Source organism: Rousettus aegyptiacus, unplaced genomic scaffold (genome assembly GCF_014176215.1).
Source record: "Rousettus aegyptiacus isolate mRouAeg1 unplaced genomic scaffold, mRouAeg1.p scaffold_m13_p_2, whole genome shotgun sequence".
Classification (NCBI taxonomy): Eukaryota; Metazoa; Chordata; class Mammalia; order Chiroptera; family Pteropodidae; genus Rousettus; species Rousettus aegyptiacus.
The window spans coordinates 156,063,716-156,078,893 of NW_023416295.1; the positions used below are offsets into that span (position 1 = coordinate 156,063,716).

The 15,178-nt window shown below is 53.2% G+C and overlaps 1 protein-coding gene and 1 non-coding gene across 3 annotated transcripts; both read right to left on the minus strand.

The window, feature by feature from the left end:
• Window positions 1-25: 25 nt before the first annotated feature.
• Window positions 26-12,503, minus strand: ATN1 (atrophin 1). 2 transcript variants are annotated; one of them, XM_016162899.2, is made up of 10 exons: window positions 12,318-12,503; window positions 7,996-8,187; window positions 7,704-7,841; window positions 7,443-7,556; window positions 4,714-6,740; window positions 4,262-4,484; window positions 3,203-3,899; window positions 2,221-2,364; window positions 1,712-1,892; window positions 26-1,515 (listed from the first exon to the last, which is right to left on the minus strand). In XM_016162899.2, the coding sequence occupies exons 2-10, from the start codon at window positions 8,020-8,022 to the stop codon at window positions 1,482-1,484; spliced, it is 3,585 nt and encodes a 1,194-aa protein (XP_016018385.2). In that variant the 5' UTR covers window positions 8,023-8,187; window positions 12,318-12,503; the 3' UTR covers window positions 26-1,481. The 2 variants fall into 2 exon arrangements, with proteins under 2 accessions (XP_016018385.2, XP_016018383.2); XM_016162897.2 differs by having other exon boundaries at window positions 4,714-6,743.
• On the minus strand, window positions 80-142 carry LOC118614489. Its single transcript, XR_004956079.1, has one exon. It is a non-coding gene; the product is annotated as a U7 small nuclear RNA (small nuclear RNA).
• Window positions 12,504-15,178: the final 2,675 nt, after the last annotated feature.

Below are 15,178 nucleotides of genomic sequence, written 5' to 3' on the forward strand. Positions count from 1 at the left end.
CGCTCGAATGACAAAACAAAAAACAGAAACTAAAAAACCAGTTTAATGAACTCTATTGTTGAAAACACACCACCTGATAAGGGGCCTTCCGGTATATACCGGAAGACCTACTAGACAAATTCAAAAAGAGCTGTAAGCACTGAAGGAACCGCTCTGGAGAGAACATGGGATAGCTATGAACTCCATTATTACTGAGGGTGAACTCACACTGGCTGGCTCCAATTCATATTGATGTATAAGCAACGAAGCACAATGCAACTTTCACAAGGAAAAACAGTATTCCAAAGAACGAGCTTATATCTTTCGTTTCCAGAGTTATGAACGTTCGACACACGTTTATGCAAATGAGGTCGGTGCTGATTGGCTGGTGGAAGCCAGTTACACCCTTTAGTTTTAAGAACGGAGACCGTGATTCGCTGCAATAAAAGCTTGAAGTTAAAGTCGCTTTCGCCTTCTCTGAAGAAGGCTATGTATAGGGTTGTACGCTGCAGCGGAACGACCTCCAATTTCTTTTAGGCGTCTGAAATTGTCACCTAATAGTGTCAAACCATAGGGTAAAGACTCTTAGGTTCTAATCGCTTTAATCTGTTGACACTACGGCCCGAGCACCTCTGCTTCATAACCGTGTTTCAAAACTATTCTAAGGAAAGGGTTCAGGGCCGGTGGACCCTAGCTGTGAGACCAGTGGCAAAAACCCCTCAGAAGTCAGTAGTTTCTTGGACCCGACCATAGCAGAGGAGTGCATTGTCCCAGGCCCTCATCATCTTGACATCCCAGCCTAGGGAGGGACGGAACTAGCTCAGGTGATAACCTCTCCAACTCTCTAGGGCCCCTCCACAAAGTTCCTTCAGAAGGCCCAGCCTTTCCCAATTCCCTGCTGGTTTCTCTCCAGGCCCTGCTGTACAGACCCCCTCCCCCAAAGCCCGCAAAGAATGAGTCACAGTCATCTTCCTGGGGAATAGTGAGGATGTTTTTGTTTGGTTGGTTTTGGTTGGGATGTTTTTTAAAGAGCGTCATATAGATATTTATATATATAAATTATTAATGTGGGGCAAGGGCAAGAGGCGTACATCGCAGAGGGGGCGCGCACACAGGGACTGGGGAGGAGCAGGGGCAGCACACAATGCTACGCAAAAACAGCCACATCTAACAGATGAAATAATCACACCAAGGGGGTGGGGGAGGGGTGGTGGCCACTAGGAAGGGGAGGGTTGGGCATGGGAGAGGAAGAAAGCAGGGGTACAAGGAAGAGGGACCTGGTCCAAGATACTGTGCGCTTTCTGCCCCTATCCCCCCCAACCTCCCCACCTCCACACACCACAGGAGCCTTGGCCTTCCATCTGTCCCTTTCTCCCTCCCTCTGCCCAGTTGCTTAGGCCCTGCAACTGAGCAGCACTGGTCCTTGCCCTAGGTGGCAGGTTGGGAGGGAGGATTCCAAGGTCCAGATGCAGGGGCCATGGATGCTCTCTTGATTGCAGGTTCTACAGCGGCTTGTCACTTTCCTTCTTCAGGTGACTAGAGAGAGACGGGGTGCAGATCACAAATGAGAGATCGAGGTTCACCCTGACCTGGCCTCTCTCACAGAGGATGGTGAAGGAGGGGCTCCCTCCCCAGGATCCTGGCTCCCGCACAACTGTACCATGCTCACACCCCACCCAAGATGGTGGAGCTCACAGCCCCTCAGTCCCAGCCTAGAGGTGCTGGGTAGTACCTGTAGTAGTCCTCCTGGGCAGGTAGCGGCACACTGTGCAGCGGGTGATGGGCATGTAGCCACTGCTGCTGCTCTAGCGCCAAGCGCTGCAGCTCAGCAGACTGCGCGTGCATGGCCTGCAGCTGGTGAGCTGCTGACATCGGGGCAGAGAGGGAAGCTGGCAGGTCCCGGTAAGGAGCAGCTGTGGGCAGGAAGGGCAGGGAGGACATGACTGATGGGGTACTGAGGATCTACTTTGGGCCATGAGATAGCCAGCCACTTTACATACAGAGAAAACAGACTAAAAAAGTCAGGCAACCTGCAATTTATCAGTGGTGAAGTTAGGATTCAAACCTCTTAGCCTGTCACTGAAACCTGTGCCTCTCTTGAGCAGGGTGCCTCAGCCCTCCTACTCCCATTCCCAGCTCCTCTGGGTACCTCCTCACCGGCTTACTCCCTCCCACCACCCAAATTCCTCCTTCCTGCCCTTCTCACATTAGACCTTCCCCAACCCCAACCTCTATCCTTACCAAAGAGCTGGTGACGAAGAACTTCGTTCTCGTGCAGAGGGTGAGGAAGAAGGGGGTTGGGGAGGGTCCCAGCTGGGTAGGGAATCCGAGTAAGGTGAGACCCTGAGGCCAGGGGGTCAATGAGAGGGTGCACCGAGGCAGAGGCTGGAGGACAGAGAAGAGAAAGGTGTCACCATATAAGGCAGGTTTGGGGGAAACAATGCATTTGGGGGAAGGGATCCAAGTCTGGGAAGAGAGATGGAAAATCAAACAGAAAGATCCAGAGTGGAACAAGGAGGCACAATGGAAGAATTAGGGGATGGGGGATGGAAAGCATAAGACCCTACTGGGACAAGACATATGGATGGAAGAGTACGGATTATAATTGTCAGAGAAATCTGAGAAGGATAGAGAAAAGTGAACTGCTTAGAGCAGATGGAAAAGGATAGAAAGTTTAGGAAATGAGACAGGAAGAGAGTGAAAGTTAAGAGAAAGAAAGCACAAGGGAGGCAGAAACGAATGTAATTGTAAGGCTAGATTGGACAATGAGAAATATAGTAAAGAATAGTAAGTAAAGCTCATTACCACCTATGGTGCCCACAACCAAACATACAGGCTCTTTCTGAAAAGGCACAGATCTAGGCATGGGAGAAAACATGAAAGACTTCCAGCTGGGAGGAGAGACGACAGAGCTGAATCCAGAAGAGCAAGAACACAGGTATGTGAGGGGCTGGGGAAAGGAGCTGTAAAAGTAGAAAGGTGGTGCTTCTTCAAAGGTTTCCAGCTTGGGCCTCTATCGTGGGTGCATGTTAGAACTCTGAAGCAGGTGGGGATGTGGACAACAGTCTCTGTGCAAGGATAGGGCATGAGGAAATAGGCTGGGGAATGACAGGGAAGCAAAGATCAGGGCAGATTAGAGAATTCCTGGCTTGAGAGGAGCCCAGTCACTTGCTGTGGGGTAAAGAAGGGATCAAGGGATCAGGGAAGGAAGTAGCAGTCTCACCTGCATGGATGGCATCCTGCTGGTGGAGGTGCAGGTGAGAGTGGATGTGGGAGTGCTGGTGGTGATGGGGGGTCACATTGAGCATCTGCAGCCGGGCCAGCGGATCATTGCCCAGGGCTGCCACCCTTTCTGCGTGCTGCCTCTCTGCTGCCAGACGTTCTGCGTAGGACATGTCAGGCCGCAGGGCTGGCCCAGCGGCCAGCGCCAGACGTTCCCTCTCTAGAGGCCCCAGGCTCGGATGAAAAGGGAAAGGATGCAGGCCAGGTGGGCCAGGCTGCAGAGCCAGGCCCCCATGTCGGGGGAAAGGATCCAGGCCTGGCCCAGGAACACCATGTAGGGGTTCCAGCTCACTGGGCTTCACCTCAAAGCCAGGCTTGAGGCGGTCACGAAGGTCTCGTTCACGGGCTTCCCGCTCCCTCTCCCGGGCTGCTGGGTCACTGCTGTACAGGGCTGGGACGTTGTAACCCAGGAGCCCTGGGTCCACTGCCCCCAGGGGCACATAGAATGGATGGTTGCGATTGCCTGGAGACATAACATGGGGCCGGGCATATTCACTGAGAGTGCGCAGGGCTGGAGTGTCAGGACCCAGGTAGGGAGGCACTGTAGCCACAGCACTTCCCGGCTCAAACGGAGGGCGATGGGGTACTGGGCCGAGAGATGGGCACTCCACTGGAGCACGGCCCTCCTGAGCCAACTTCTGTGGGATACAGGAAGAAGAGAGGAGTCAGAAGAGCAGTTCTGGAAAGAGGTGGCCAATCCTAAACTGCTCATTTTTCTCAACAGCTGAATGCCAACATGCTTCATCTTATCCTGAAACAGCCTACAAGGAACTTCCCCTACCCCCGTCTCCTGAATAGTGGCTCTCCCGACGATCCACAGGTAGTCTGAGTACACATCCCCTCTGACCTTAACTGGTTTTCTCCTGACCCAGGCAAGCAATGATTCATTTGGTCTCCATTCCCTGAGCTGCAGTGCTTCCTCCTCTCCGCCAGGTGGAGCAATGACTCCCCGCCCCTCGAGCCTCCCTCTGGCGGGCGGCGCACATGGTGACGCACTCACCACGCTCCGTTCCAGCTCGCGTTCCTTCTCGCGCTCGCGCTCCTTCTCGCGTTCCCGCTCGCGCTCCCGCTCCTTTTCTTCGCGCGCGCGTTGCTCTGCCTCGCGCCGCACCTTTTCTACCAGGTCGGCCCGCTTTTTGGCCAGCTTGGAGCCCTCCAGTGGCACGAAGTACAGGTCGCTGCGCGCACACGAGTTAAAACCGCGGTCCAGGTGTTTGTTGAACCTACCAGGCACAGAGGCAGTGAGCGCTTAGCCTCTGCTAGCTGGTCAAGCGGGCCTGCGATGACTCCCGCCCAAAGCCACCCCTGCAGACTGGGAAAAGGTTAGGCAAGGGTCTGCAGTATTTTAAAAAGCACTGAACGAATGCAAGTGACCCCTGACCCCGTGCCAACTCCCTCTCCCCATCACTCCTTCGCTGATCCCCATCCCAGGCCAACCTGCACCCCACTCACCTGGCTGACTGACTGGCGTGGCTAGGTACATCTACCACCTTGGGAGGGGGCGAGGGACTGCGGGCCGGGGGCACTGGGCTCTCGGGGGTCTCATACTCCTCAGCCGGCTCCTGTTTGATCTGTGTGGCACTCAGGGGTGGCCCTGAAGCAGGGGCCGCAGGTGGTGGTGGCAGGGATGACAAGCCTGAAGGCCCTGCAGATGGCAGTGGCCCAGGCCCCACAGTGGGCGAGCCTGGCTTGAAGGTCCCTGGGCCTGCAGGCGGCGAGGCGCCTCGGTAACCTGTTGGGGTCCCCGTACAGAAGGAGGGTGGCGACCCTGGCTTGTATCCGGGTGAGGTGGCTGTCTTTCCATAAGGTGGGGGCCCAGACGGGGAAGCTGTTTTGTAGCCTGCTGGCGAGGAAGCCACTGTGGCAATGACTGTGGAAAGTGTAGCCGAAGAGGTGGTCACCGGAGGCACGGGTGGGAAGGGGTAGGGTGCCCCTTGGGGGCCCTGGGAAAGAGAGGGGTGTGAACACGGGTAGGACCCTTGAGAGGAGGAAGAGGAATTGGAAGAGGAAGAAGAGGCTGGAGGACCATTGGGGCCTGCTTGACTGTAGGACACCTGGCTGTGAGGTGGAGGAAGATGTGCTGGCCCTGGTGGGTAGGGCCTCAGGGACCCCAGGGAGGGAGACATGGCATAAGGGTGTGTGTGGTGGGAACTACTGCCCTCTAGGGGGTGGGGATAAGCTCCAGGTGGAGGAGGCCCAGAGCTGCCATGATGGTGCTGCTGCTGCTGCTGTTGTTGTTGTTGCTGCTGCTGCTGCTGCTGTTGTTGTTGTTGTTGTTGTTGCTGCTGCTGCTGCTGCTGCTGTTGCTGCTGCTGGTGGTGATGGTGATGTGTTGGGGCCGGTGGGTGGGCAGTGGATTGGCCTCCAGTAGGAGGGAAGGGGCCTGGATGGGCATTGCTGTTGGCTAAGAGACGGCCATAGGGAGGAGGTGGTGGGGGACCCTGGCTCCACACAGCCTGGGATGGGAGAGAAGGCTGAGTATATTTGGGTGGCTGATTGGAGACAGAGAGACTTGTTGGAGGAGGGAAGGAGTGGGGATAACTGGGCAATGCTTGGGAAGCTGGGTACTGGGAGGCAGAAGATGACGAAGAACTAGAAGAAGCAGCAGCTGCAGAACTACTACTAGAAGATGAATAAGGATACCTCATTGGGGGGGCTGGGGCAGAAGAGGAAGAAGCAGGGGGCAGAGGATGGGGTGAGGGAGCAAGAGTGGGGCCCTTCTCTGGGCCAGGAGGAAGTCCACCCATACCCTGCCCCATAGCATGGGGAGAGGGCAAATGCCCAGGTATTGGCTGGGCCCCCAAGCCAGGAGGAGAGGCTGATGCATTGTTAAGAGGTCTCAGAGCAGGTGGGGGAGGCAGGTTTGGTGTCACATGAGGGAAGGTAGCTGGTGGTGGAGCAGAGGGTAGGTTTCCACCACCCACCGGAGTGTTAAGTGGCTTTGCTGAGGAAGCACCACCAGCCCCAGAGCTTGATATTGAAATGGGGGTGGTGGGTGGAGGGTGCTGCTTACCCCCACTAGGAGTCCCCACCGAAGAGGCAGCCCCTCCCCCTTTGGGACCCATAGGGGGTCCAGACAAAACTCCACCAGCACCCCCAGGGTAGAGCTGTGGATGAGGAGGAGGGGCCCCAGGAGGAGCTTGGAACATCCGAGATGTGGGGGGCTCCATGGGAGCATGATATCCAGTGGGTGTCACAGAAGGATGGGGTTCAAAGCCAGGCTCTGGCTGTCGGGGGTTACTGTCTGGTGGTGGAGGGGAGGGAGGAAAGAGTGGAGGAGGGTGGTAGGGGCGGGCTGGGCCCTGGGACAGGCCAGAAGATGAGTCGGAGTCATTCTCCACACTTCCAGGGCTGTAGATGCTGGGAGATGTGCTTCGGTTATCCTGGTCTATATCCCTCGGGTCACTGCTGCCATCGTCATTGAGGCTTCGCCCATCTAAGCTGTCCAGATCTGAGGGGGACTGTGGCCTAGGGAGCTCCTGCTGTAGAAAAGGGAAGGCTATTTTCCCCTTTGCCTTTCCTTTCTCATTTCTCCTAGATTTGGGGGCCCCCTTGCACAAAACGATTTTGCCCTCACAGCACACCACTGTGCCCAATGTGAGTATTCTTGCTCAAACCCACTCCCCTGCCATATGGGGAGTCCCCCAGTCTCCCTATACTGTCAGCTGCTCCTTAGCAGCTAGTCTTGTTTCCTTCCTTGTAAAACCTATTCTTTCCTCACGTGTCCATCTCAAGCACCTTCTCCCCATCCCCAGCTGAACCCAAGTCCCTGTCTCCACCAGCTCATATCTGCCCTCCTCTCGAATCCTTTACCCCTTTAACATCCCCCAAAACCTTTAGTTCCTAAAAAGACTTCTGCTTTTTCCTTATAATTTATCTGTTTTTTTCCCCACTAACACTTGTTTACCCTTAACCTCTTCCACAGCCCCTTCCTGAAAATCAAGACCTATAAAAGGAAAGGCTAGACTCCCCCACTCTTCCAGTCTCCTTTGGCCCTGCCTGGTCTTCTAGTGGTCTGACCAAAGTCCTAAGATATGTCTAACATAGAAAAGGCTACTTTAATAAGCACCAGGATATGATTTTTCTCCTAGTCAAGATTAAAGTAGGGATCTTGAACGAAAGGAAGCGTGGAGGAAAGAAAGGTCAGAAGATGGGTCAGGATAGCTACAAGGGTCTCCCACCTCAGTTTTGGTCTTTTTCGGTGCATTGGTCTCCTCACTTTCACTTTCTGAGATCTCCTCACTCCGGCCCTGCTTGCTGACCTTTGGGGTGGAGACTTCCTCTACTCGGGCTTTCTATTAGAAAGAAAAAATTCCAGTCTTATACCTCCCAAGCCTCCACCATTACCCTCTGCCAGACAGGAAGTTCCCCCACAACACAGACACATATACCCTCAGTCCCAGTGCCTGGGCATCCTGTGGGAGGACTTCAGGACAGAATACCTTGGCTGCCTGCCTAGACTTCTCGGCTTTGCCATCACTGCTGGACGTGCTAACCCCTCCAGGGGAGGCCCGGCCCCTCGATCTCAGTTCTTCCCGGGGCCCAGGGGCCTCTTTCTTCCGTCCACTCCTCATTGACATCTGAGGAAGAAGAAAGGAAACATATAATATAGTTTTGTTTTGTTTTACATTGCACCTAACTTTATGAGCTGCCTTATTTCCAATCTTTCCAGGCTCTTCCTCCTATTTTCCCTGGTCCTAATCTTTCATGTCTCTCATTTAAGCTGTTACTCACTGAGTCTTTATTCTGTCGTGTCTTCATTCTTCAGGCTGTGGAGACCCCATTCTCCTCTGCCTGGGCAGCTGAATACAGAAACTTCTGCTTCACCCCAAGTTCCCCACGGCTGTGGCCTGGGAAGCAGGAAGCAGTATCTCCAAGTTTGCAGTGTAGGCACCTGAAACTTTCTGGATCTGTTTTCAGAGAAGCCTGTTAGAAAAAGACAATCAGAGTCTCCAAATTGGAGACTAGATTCTGAAGGGAGTACTACTATGCTTGCCAAGGGGCTGAGCAAGTGGCCCAGCCCTAGGCCTTTGGGCCAAGAGATACAGGCCCCATAATACACCACTGGCTTACCCCATGGGCTACCAAGCCACCTACGAGTGAAGAAGACTCTGCTCAAAATAGTATCCCTTTTGTCTCTGGGAAAGGTGTAAAACTCATATATATGAGTCCCAGTTCAGAACGAGAAACTATTTTACCCTTGATGATGCCTAGGAAATAACTTGTGCATATACAAATTCCACAGAACCTTACAAAGGAGCATAAAGTAACATAGCTGAAGTATTATTTATTGAGCACCTTATGTCAAGCCCTTACATACACAATATTTATAACCAACCCTGAATAGTGGTGTTCTTATTATTTCTATTACATAGGTAAGGAAACTGAGGCTCCAAGATTGTGATTGGGACCTGCCAACTTCACATGATGAATATACAGTGAGGAACCAGTGAAAGCACCAGAATCAAGCCCACATCTCCTTGACTTCAAAGCCCATGTTCTTTCTCCTATGCTTTGCTATACTCTCATCAGAAGTTGGTGGGAGAATCCACAGAAGACCTAGATCAGTCCCACAGATACGAAAAGAATCTTTTTTTCACATCAGAGTAGGTGGGAGAAGAATGTCTCATTCTACAATGCAAAGGCACACAATCCTACCAATCCTAAAACCAAACCTCAGTATCCCTAAAGTGCAGAACTTCATTTTTGAGACCCTCATAGAGACCCCTCTCTGGTGTTTAGGTTCCTGAAGTCTAGAGGAAAAGGCAGGACTTTCACTTCACCAACCAAATCAGTGAATATCAGTGAACACATAATACAAATTTACAAATTTGTGAGCCTATCCTCCCACTTGGCTTAGATAGGGACATATACCTCCTCACAGCCTATCTATATATCTATATAGTCAGCTATTTTCATTTGCACTTCTTTGTATATATTGCTAAGTGTCATCATGTCTTTCCATACTACTGACCATATGATATTTTGAGAGCAAAAATGTTATCTTGTTACTGTTTTCTTCCTTCTATATCCACCACTGATGTCATGTATATATGGGTGTTCTGTCCTTGTTCTTGACCTTTAAACCCATTAACTTCAGAAGGTCTTGGATGAAGAGCTGCTGGCCTCAGTGGGAATAGTCAGATTACTCACCTGTTTTGAGTTAGGAAGCCTGGCTAGGAGAATGGCATTTCTACATTCTAGAGCATATTTCCTCCAAGGATTACAAAGTAATTACTTCTCACCTCCACTGAACCCTACTGAGGCAGGCAATGAGAGGTGAGCCTAACCTTTCCAGGAAACTTAGTAAGAATTTATTTAGAGTCACAAAATTGCTGGGATAGAGCACCAGGTCTTCTGAACTTAAAACTTACATTCTACCCAGTAAACCAGCCATTTTTCTTCAACTACAACCATTACCACATTTTTGAGTTGTGTAGATTGCTTTAAAATACTGTCAACCAAAAAAATCCAAAGAATAAAACCCAGATAACAAAAGGGGAAAGCACAACAGTGATGACTATTATGACTCGTGTGCCTTTGCCAGCCCCTCTAGAAGATGCCCATCTCTCCTCCCTACCACAGAACCTGTTCACCAAGGCAAAGCTAGGAGATCCAAAAGGTCAGCGAAGTGTAGGAATGTACCTGAGCAATCCTAGTGTGCCCCTCCCTTTCCCTTAACTTTTTTAATCAGCTGAAATCTGATAAAATAAGAAATGAGTAGCTTTGAGGGAGAAAAGCAGTCATAAAAGGGTAGGTAATCCTGGGGTAAGAAGGGGTGGGGGAATGAAGAGCACCAGCAAGCTCAGCTACACTCCATCTCGCCCTAGTAGCCAGTCACTGTAACTAACATTTATAGAACACATACTATGCATCTGGCAACACACTAAGCACATTCACCTTCACTACCTTAGGAAAATGATAAAAGACCAGATTGAGGAAGTGGAAAAGTGAGAAATAGGGAGAGTTGCAAAGAAGAGGAAAATAAATTCAGGGAGAAATATGAGAAGGATGTCAGAAAGAATAGAATAGAGGCACAAGGATTTTCTGGAAAGGGCTTGCAGGGTGAATTTCAGGATCACTGGTCCAGCCCCCATCATCATTCCAGACCTGCCAGACTAAGAAACCAGTCCAAAGTGACTACTAGATAACAGTGCAGCCCAGACCAGCAGATAACAATGCACTGGCCTAAGCCTTCGGAGAATCCAGGATTGTCAGAGCCTCAGAAATCTTATCTATAACTCTATAACTCTTTCATCTTACAATGAAGCCTAGGCTCAAAGAAACAGAAGTGACTTGCCCAAGGTCACAGAGGTACAGCCAGGACTAGACACAGGTCTCCTGGCTCCTGTTCCAGAGTATTTCCACTGCACCAGACTGTTCCACAGCCCATTCCCCTGGGCCACTCTCACCTGGGATAGGCATAAAAAGCCCAGCCATTCCTACAAGGTCAGGGAAACAGGTGGAAGGTTAACTGAAGGAAGGTCACTGTGGTAAAAGAGGAAAAGGTTGACTCAGGAAAGGAGACTCAAGTTTTAAAAAATGGAAGAATATCAGTGCAAAGCAGCAAAAAGACTACTGTACACAAAAAGTCCCTAATAATAAGGGAGATAGAGTCAGGACTACCAAAAGATGGTGTAACGAACAGAAAGCATTTCCATGCTCCCACCATGCCTAGGGGAAGGGACTTGGAGAAACACCTGACCAGTAAGTAACGTACCTACTTGTGTCCAACAGACTGCTGGGTGAAAGAAGGTGCACTCCCTGGGAGATCTACCCACCAGCAACACCAGAAACATCCTCTAGAATCCAGGTAAGAGTCTCAAGGGCATAGCCAAAAGCTGAGGTCCAATCAAGATTATGAACCCTCTCCTATCTATTGGACATCCCACTGGATCACTGCCATGGTAACTAAATGGCAGAATCTGCCCCTCAAGAACCCATCCCAGGGGTCCATCTGCCAGCCACTCCTCTTCCAGTTGCCAGAGCAACTCTAGTACCCTCAGGGAAGAGCCCTTAAGAGGACCTACTGGAGTAGAAATAAACCCATGTACAAAGAAATCTTTAAGCTCAAACAGTAATGAAGACCCCACCACCACCACCACCAAGGAAACCACAGCTAGAGAGCCAACTGGTACTCTGAGGATTTGAAGGTGGAGGTGACAACTTGTCTGGGGTGCCTATAAGATTGCCCAATTCTCTCCTCTGTTTCCACCCTCCCAGAGACCCTTTCTCCCTAACTCACCCTTCAGTATTCCTCCCACTTCATTAGTTTTAGGAGGACCCACACTACTAAGCCCCAGTGTGACCCTCTCCGAGAAGTTACATGTCTGAAATTGGAATTTTTTTTTTTTAAAGGCCAGAGGTTACCTAGGGTAGGAAAAAGAAAATTCAGTCACAAAGACAATGCTTTCTCACTTCCACCAGAGAACACCTCTGGGTCCTCTCAAAAGTGGACCTCTCCTTGGCCTTTTCCGAGCCTCTGTTTCCCCAGGTTTTGTTCTCCTCCCTCTCAGCTACAATCCCTCTCTTCCCACCTACCACACCCCTTCCCCATTTCCCACTTCCCTTCCATATCTAGCACTCCCAACCCCGGGCTCTGAAACCGGGTTCTGGGCCTTTGGGGCTTTTCCTGGAGCCCCAATGCCCCACCTCGCTGCCATCTCTTCACTCTTTTTTGCCTTCGCCCTGAAGCCCCCTGACAGGCATCCCCCGTTTTTCCTTCGCCAATCCTCCACCTCCGTGTTTCTCTTTTGATCTTGGGGTCCTGGCTACCCTCCTACCCCATTAGCCCTCCTCCCGAGACCCTCCCACCTACCCCCCACCTACTCCCCACCTGCCCGATCCTCCGGGTGCCCTGGCCCCCCATCCCTCCTCCGGGGCCGGCCCCACCCCGAGGCCCCAGCCACAGGCCAGGCAGTGCCCGCAGTGGGGGGACCGGATTGGGAAAATAACAAATGGAGGCGGCGGCGACGGGAGGGGGAACTGGGGTGGGGGTGGGGAGCCGCGGGCCCGAACCCGGGCGAGCCCGAGGCCCGGGCGGCGGCAGAGCTTACCTGGCTGTAGCTCGGGACGGCTGGCTGGCTCCAAACGGGATCCGGGGCTCTGGCGCCTCAGGGGGGCGGCGACGGCCGCTCCCCCGCACCCCTCTCTCCTCTTCCCGGCTTCAGTAGCCGCCGCGACGGCGGCGGCGGCGGCCCCGACCCCCTCGGAGAGCGGCCCCCATCCCCCTTCCACCCCCCGCCTGGCCCGATCGCCCGCTGGCCCCGGAGCAAATCCCGATCCCCGCTCGCGCTCAGCCCCTCCCCAGGCCCGCCGCCTCCCCACGGCCGCCCGGAATGCCCGGGCCGCGCCGCCCGCCCCCGCCGCTCCGCTCGCCCCCGCGGCCGGGCCGGCCTCCGCGCGGCTCTGCCCCGCCGCCCGCGCCCGCCCCGCGCGGCCCGCACTCGCGCGATCCCGGGCCCCCTAGGCGGCCTCCGCCTGCGCCCCCCCCCCCCTTCTCGGGCTGTCGGCTCCCTCGCCCTCTCCTAGCCCCTCCCGGAGGCCAGCGGTCTCCCCGAAAGGGGTCCCGGCCCCAGGCCCCGGCCCAACGCGGGGCTGCGGGCAGGCTGGGCGGCGCGTCCGGCGACTAGCACAGGAAAGCGGCCGGCGAAGGGAGGGAGCCAGGGAGAGGGGGATGGGAGAAGGGAGGAAGAGGGAGAAGGAGGGAGCGCGGAGGAACGAGGAAAGAGGGGCCTGGAGGGAGACGCGAGGGAGGGAGCGCCAGGCGAGCTGCGAAGGGGGGAGAGAGGGGGATTGGAAAGGGGGAGGCGCTGTGCGAGTTGGCCGAGACCGAGGCCGAGGGGGCCCGAGGTGTGGGGAGGGGATCGCCGAGGCGGAATGTAGGGAGCCCGCGGGCCTGGCGCCGAAGAGAGCTAGGTAGGAGGGGCTGTGGTTCTCAGGGGCAGATATGGAGGGAGCGGGAGAAGTTTAGGGGCAAAGGAGTCTGTGACAGAGGTGAGGTGGGAGGTTGTGGGTACATGGCAGAGATTGGGTAAAGGGGCGGGATTGGAAAGATGGAGCTACATGGGGGTTTTAGGGGCAATGAGGTGTGTGACAAGGAGAGAGGAGAGAAACTCAGGGTGACAGTGTCTGTAGCAAACATAGGGAGAGAGGTTGGGGAGGCAATTACGAGAATGAGATGAAAGTTTGGGGTCATAATTATGGAGGGGAAGAAATTGAAAAAATGGAGACATATAGGAGGATGGGGTTTCTGTAAGAGAATAGAGTTTGGGGGTGACTGGTGTTGGAAAAAGAATAGGAAATATAAGAATTCGGGGGTGAAGGCAAGCTGGAGAGGAGACCAGTCTAGAGATGTCAGCTTGGAAAGTATAGAGATGTCAGCATGAGCAACCTTAAGCAATGATGGCGGTGGGGCCAGGTGCATTTTCTAGGGGGGTTGGGGTTCTGGGTAGGAAAGGAGGGTGGAAGACAGTGATGGCTGGATTCTGGGGATAGGGGGATTCCAGGAGAGTGGAGGATTTGGGTTGGCAAGACAAGGCAGATAGAATGGAGTGAGGGTGGAGGAGGGGTGGGTGAAGATAGTAAGGAAATATAAGATATTGAAGGCCTTTGGTGGCCTTTGGTGGAAAGGGAAGATCAAGGGAAGACAAAGTAGAAGGAAATAATAGAAATGGAGGAGGGCAAGCCCCGCTGTCGATAAGGGATTAACTTATAGGAGTGGGACACCATCCTCAGGCCTTCTGTCTGATGGTACCTCCATTTTCCTTCTCAAATCTGTTTGAAGTCATCACTGATGGTATTTTGGGCCCCAAGTAAGGGATCGAGTGAGGATTAGGCTCAATGTGAAGCACAAATCCCTAGGTGCCCTGGTTCCCCAATCCCAATCATTCTGATGTGGAGACAATTCCCACCATGGGCCCAGACTCTTTCTTCCCCCAATCCCCGCCCCGCTACCCCACCCCCCACCCCCCAGCTCTCCAGGAAGCTTCAGACTCTGCCAGTCTGTCAGCTGTTTCCAGTCTTCAGCCTTGAAGCCAGCACCTCCACCAGTCTACCACCAGTGTCTTCTTCTGGGCTGGCTCCCTGGCCCCACACCAAGCAGCATCTCCCAGCACAAAGGACACCAAGACACTGGGTGATTTTTGGCAGCAGAGATTGGGAAGGCCAGAGAATGGGAAGGAGGCAGGCTGGGAAACAGGAAGAGCTGGAGCTGGAATATGGATTGGGAGCCCTCAGTTGCTCTCCAGATTTGGGGTTGGGGCAGCATATAAGTGGGGCCAGGCCAGCTAGAGGCCAAAGGTAAGCCTTGAATGGCAGGATCCCAACCAGCCTTCTGGGAAGGAAGGAGGTTGGCTGTAGCAACTGGGTAGATTTTGCCTCTTAGTTCCTTGGGCCAGGCTCAGCCAAAACCTCTAAATATCTAAAAACTCTAAATTGATTCTAAAGCACTGGGGACCTTGAAGAAGGCTTCCTTGGCCTAGGAAGGAATCACCACTCTAGTCTCTTGAACTAGTTGGCACTTTACCACCCTATGCCCACCTTATCCTTCAGAGCCTTCAAGAGACCAAGCCAACTCTGTATCCACTCCTCAGTGCCCCCCCATACCCAAGGATAGCTTCTGCTCTTTCTCCCCATTGCCTTTGTTCCAAGACTCTCCCCCTTGTCCCTTTCCTACTGCATTTCCTCTTTTTCCGCAGTTCTCAGTTCAGTCTCCCACTGGGCCCTGGTTTAAACTCTTCCCAACTCCCTTCCAGACTGCATTCTTTTCACTCATTTTTTAACCACTAAGGGATGGCTTAGGGTGGTGACATATCTGAGCCCAAAAGAAAAATTTAGGCATAGGTAGAAACAGAAAATGTAGAAAGTCAAAAGAGAAGCCAAGGCCTACCCACAAATTCCTCCCCTACCTGAGGGC